This window comes from Eucyclogobius newberryi, unplaced genomic scaffold (genome assembly GCF_026437365.1).
Source record: "Eucyclogobius newberryi isolate DKJ021-1_F unplaced genomic scaffold, fEucNew1.0.hap1 SCAF_2, whole genome shotgun sequence".
NCBI lineage: Eukaryota > Metazoa > Chordata > Actinopteri > Gobiiformes > Gobiidae > Eucyclogobius > Eucyclogobius newberryi.
The window spans coordinates 29,464,082-29,469,081 of NW_027315834.1; the positions used below are offsets into that span (position 1 = coordinate 29,464,082).

The 5,000-nt window shown below is 43.0% G+C and overlaps 1 protein-coding gene across 2 annotated transcripts in view; it reads left to right on the plus strand.

Moving 5' to 3' along the window:
- Positions 1 to 5,000, plus strand: part of ptprz1b (protein tyrosine phosphatase receptor type Z1b) — a 73,782-nt gene that overhangs the window by 39,800 nt on the left and 28,982 nt on the right. For both annotated transcript variants that reach the window (XM_072454956.1, XM_072454957.1), the window contains exon 3: positions 2,621 to 2,800. In XM_072454956.1, coding sequence (XP_072311057.1) covers positions 2,621 to 2,800 — 180 coding nt within the window. The remainder of the gene's footprint in view (positions 1 to 2,620; positions 2,801 to 5,000) is intronic.

Below are 5,000 nucleotides of genomic sequence, written 5' to 3' on the forward strand. Positions count from 1 at the left end.
CGAACACAAGTTGTTTTTATATCGGTGAAAATGTTTTCTAGCAATACACACTTATTTGAATAGATCCGTGGCACTAGCCTGGACAGCCGGACCCTCTTTTGTTTAAAAAATAAATACAAAGACCAATTAATAACGTCACTCAAAAACAACAATACAGGAGGAAAAAGTTGTTCTGATGCAAGAAATTGTAATAAATTTAGACTCTGTGAATACTGACAATACCGATCAAATTAAGTCAATATGAAACGGCAAGTTGGGAATTGAGTAATTTACATAATGTGGCTACGGTAAGAAAACAGACAGCTCTACTTCTCTGTAAATGATCCCAGTGGTGCTGCCTGTTGGCCAGGGCAATCTGAATTAAATACATGTGTTTTTTGGTTGTTTATTCTTCTTTTTTTCTAGTTTTTTTTACTGTAAGTACAATATTTAAACCAAAATGTCACACAAAAGACATGCTAGACAGTTGTTGTGCTTGGTTATGTTATGTCTGCTGGCTGCTTCTGTTGTCCATCGGGTTAAATCAGGTCAGATTAAGTGTCATTGTCCCTCACAGTGACCTCATGTGTGGAAACTCTTAATAGACGGCAACACTGACCATTCATGTGTGATATCTGACAGTTACAGCAGCTGCTCTGATCTGACTCTGAACACACAGAAACTCTTCACACACAGAATAAAGACCTGGCCTGGTTTCTGTAATCTGCACATTATTATTGTCACAGTAATTCAATGAGCACATGTGTGTGGAGCCTTTGTGGGTTGGATTATGCAAAGAGGAACAGCCTTTAGTCCGGGATGTAACGATTATTTAGTGATTGCTCCATTCTTAAATTATTTTCTATCATCACAAAAATGTATGAAAATGTACAATTCAATACAAATGCCTTGTTGCGCACTCAAGTTCTTTGCATACAGTGCGTCTGTTTCATAACACAGACGCACTGTACAGGAACTCTACCTCCTGAGGAGACTCAGGTCTTTTGGAGTGACAGGGCCACTCCTGAAGACCTTCTACGACTCTGTGGTGCATCAGCTCCTGTACGGTGTGGTCTGCTGGAGCAGCAGCATCACAGAGAGGGAGAGGAAGAGGCTGGACAAAGTCATCAAGAAGTCCAGCTCCGTCCTGGGCTGTGCTCTGGACTCGGTGCAGGAGGTGGGGGACAGGAGGGTCCTGGCTAGATTCACATCTATGCTGGACCATGAGTGTCACCCCCTGCAGGACACTCTCTCCGCTCTGGAGAGCAGCTTCAGTGAGAGACTGATCCACCCTCGATGTGTGAAGGAAAGGTTCCGTAGGTCTTTCCTTCCTGCTGCTGTCAGACTTTATAACAAACACTGTTAGTACTGAACACTCGCAATACTGACCTAACCATGTGCAATTCTGTCATATGTGCAATTACTGTGAAATTCATGTGCAATCTATGTGCTGTCATGACACATATTCATGTGCAATTACTGTTGTGATCACATGCAATGGCATTTATGTATTTATTTATTTATTTGTCTATGGGAGTTTTTTATTTATTTATAGATCTTCTACTGAAAGTGTTTTTCAGACTTCCTATAAGTGATCTGTTCTTCTGTATCTACCTCTGTATCTACCTGCGTTGCACCAATGAAATTTCCCCATGTGGGACAATAAAGGAATATCTTTTCTTCTATATGTTTATAAGCTTAAGGTTTAGGAGAAGAAAGTCTTAGATTCAGGTGTTATTTTAGTTATTTGAAGATTTTGACTGAATAAACCTGATTGACATGTGATATTTTCTGTATAATAAGACTTGTATAGTTATTAGTTTTTGATTTTATTGTTATCCCGAGGCCAAAGGCACGTGAATGACAGTGTGTGGCCCTTCCCAAACCTCCTCCCTGTTCCTACACACTAATCCTCATTTTGCACATTTCTGTGAAGGAGATGGCACATTAAATGCTGTCCAAAACAGAGCGAGCAGAGTGTCTTATCAGCTCCTTCACAGCGAGTCGGAATCCAAACTGACTTAACTAATGTGTGTAACACCTCAGAGCAGCCTGATGGGCACAACACATCACACCACATTAGTTCCACATTTATTTAGAAGCGTACAAAAGTCAATAGTCATTTCTTAGAGAGGGGCTTTGATAAATGAAAACCACTCTGAGACACAACTATGACTTTATTTGCTTTTGGAAACACCTTATTTGTGGGATTCCTGTGTGTTTTGCACATGACATTACTCTCATTTTTGTGCAAGTGGCTTTTAACTGAAATGATCAACCTTTTTGACCTTAAAATTGAATTGAATTGTACTGATGTGCAGGCCAACTCTTCAATGTTGCACTATTTTGAGCACTGATTTTAATATTAGTCTGGAATGTATACTTTATTTTAATTTTAACTTGAAGAACTGGTTCTAGCTCCACTGTCTATCTGCAAAGTGAAGCCTGTCCGTTTGAGGGAGTCGGATCTCTCCTTCACTGTGAAACTCCTCAGGTTTACTTTTTCCCAAAGAGGTTTGGTATTTTTCCTTGGCCGATAAGGAGGGTCTAAGGACAGCGGAGCTTGGGCCATTTGTCTGAGGACACGGGATGCTGGGACACTGCCAAGTCCCCATGAACATTGTTTAATCTGTTTTTTCAGGAACGTTGAACCAGAAGATTTGGGGGAATCGATACCCGACCTGTAACAGCGCTCGACAGTCCCCGGTCGATGTTGATGAGACCTTCACGCAGGTCCGACTGCAGTACCAGAACCTGCAGCTAGAGGGCTGGGAGCGCCGAATAGCAGAGAGCAGTATTGTACGCAACAATGGGACGACAGGTATGAAACTAGATTATTCATAACTACTAACTATTAATTAAGTTAACAATACAACTGAAGAAGAAGAAAAATGTTAGCATTGTAGATAAGAAAGGCTGAACAACTACATTTTCCTGAGGGCCACAATGCATCGCCACTTTGGACCAAATTTGGGGTCATGCAAAATATCCCCAACACTAGATCTGCTTCAATAATGATAAGGTATAACCTTCTATATTAGATTTTAGTAAAAATGCTGATTATACTTGGACTAGACTAGAATCAACTGTGGCTAAACCAAAACTAACCCAGGATTAAACCAACTAAATCAGGGCCAAACTCCAGTCTAAAGCAGGACAAACCAGGATTAAACCAGAACTAACTATGGATCTCACGTCAAATACACTGACCGTCCAAAAGAATAAAAAGTCATCACTTGGATTCATCAAAGCGAATACAGTGTGTACGAGCGTCCTGCTGGAGAACTGCTGCATGGTGCTGATCTTTCAGCTGAAACACGGCATTTAAACCCGACTGATGCAGAGAGCGGCGTCTCATTTCTGAAAAGAACATGTGGAAAGACGAATCCCATGGTCATGGAGAAGATGTCGGTGTGTTTGAGAAGGGTCAAATCATTAGCATCGAGCAGAGGAAACATCTGAGGAGCAGAAACTAATCTACTACAGATCTGAACCTGAGTGAGAGTGTTTGAGCTGGAGAAAGCCTTGTGCTGTGGTCTCTCTCTTTGTGCAGCGGTCACTCTCTTGCAGTGGTCACTCTCTTTGCGCAGTGGTCACTCTCTTTGTTCAGTGGTCACTCTCTTTGTTTAGTGGTCACTCTCTTGCAGTGGTCACTCTCTTTGTGCAGTGGTCACTCTCTTTGTGCAGTGGTCACTCTCTTTGTTTAGTGGTCTCTCTCTTTGTGCAGCGGTCACTCTCTTGCAGTGGTCACTCTCTTTGCGCAGTGGTCACTCTCTTTGTTCAGTGGTCTCTCTCTTTGTGCAGCGGTCACTCTCTTGCAGTGGTCACTCTCTTTGCGCAGTGGTCACTCTCTTTGTTCAGTGGTCACTCTCTTTGTTTAGTGGTCACTCTCTTTGTGCAGTGGTCACTCTCTTTGTTTAGTGGTCACTCTCTTTGTGCAGTGGTCACTCTCTTTGTGCAGCGGTCACTCTCTTTGTGGTCACTCTCTTTGTTTAGTGGTCACTCTCTTTGTGCAGTGGTCACTCTCTTTGAGCAGCGGTCACTCTCTTTGAGCAGTGGTCACTCTCTTTGTGCAGTGGTCACTCTCTTTGAGCAGTGGTCACTCTCTTTGTGCAGCGGTCACTCTCTTTGTGCAGCGGTCACTCTCTTTGTGCAGTGGTCCCTCTCTTTGTGCAGAGGTCACTCTCTTTGTTTAGTGGTCACTCTCTTTGTGCAGCGGTCACTCTCTTTGTGGTCACTCTCTTTGTTTAGTGGTCACTCTCTTTGTGCAGTGGTCACTCTCTTTGAGCAGCGGTCACTCTCTTTGAGCAGTGGTCACTCTCTTTGTGCAGTGGTCACTCTCTTTGAGCAGTGGTCACTCTCTTTGTGCAGCGGTCACTCTCTTTGTGCAGCGGTCACTCTCTTTGTGCAGCGGTCCCTCTCTTTGTGCAGAGGTCACTCTCTTTGTTTAGTGGTCACTCTCTTTGCGCAGTGGTCACTCTCTTTGCGCAGAGGTCACTCTCTTTGAGCAGTGGTCACTCTCTTTGTGCAGCGGTCACTCTCTTTGAGCAGTGGTCACTCTCTTTGTGCAGTGGTCACTCTCTTTGCGCAGTGGTCACTCTCTTTGCGCAGTGGTCACTCTCTTTGTGCCGTGGTCACTCTCTCACATCATCAATACAAGATCTTGATAGAAAAAACAATCCAGCAGTGAAATGAAATGAATCTTTTGACATTGCTGAAGCTTCTAGAAACTATGCCACATCGAATGCTGTAATCAAAGCGAAAGGTCGTTCTTTCAAATATTAGACCATGTGAGGTTTTTTCTGTGGTGACTTTTTATTTTATTTTATTTTTCAAAATGGACATGATTATTCAGGTTGTGGCCTGAGATGGGAAACCATTGATCTTTTAACTGCTCAATAAGGTAACGGTCAAAGTTCATTCACTCATGCGCCACGTTCAATTCAGCTCTATGACGCAGGTTACCCACAATGCAATCGTTTGAAGCTGCGCAATCACACTCTTTGATCGCTGTGATCCTT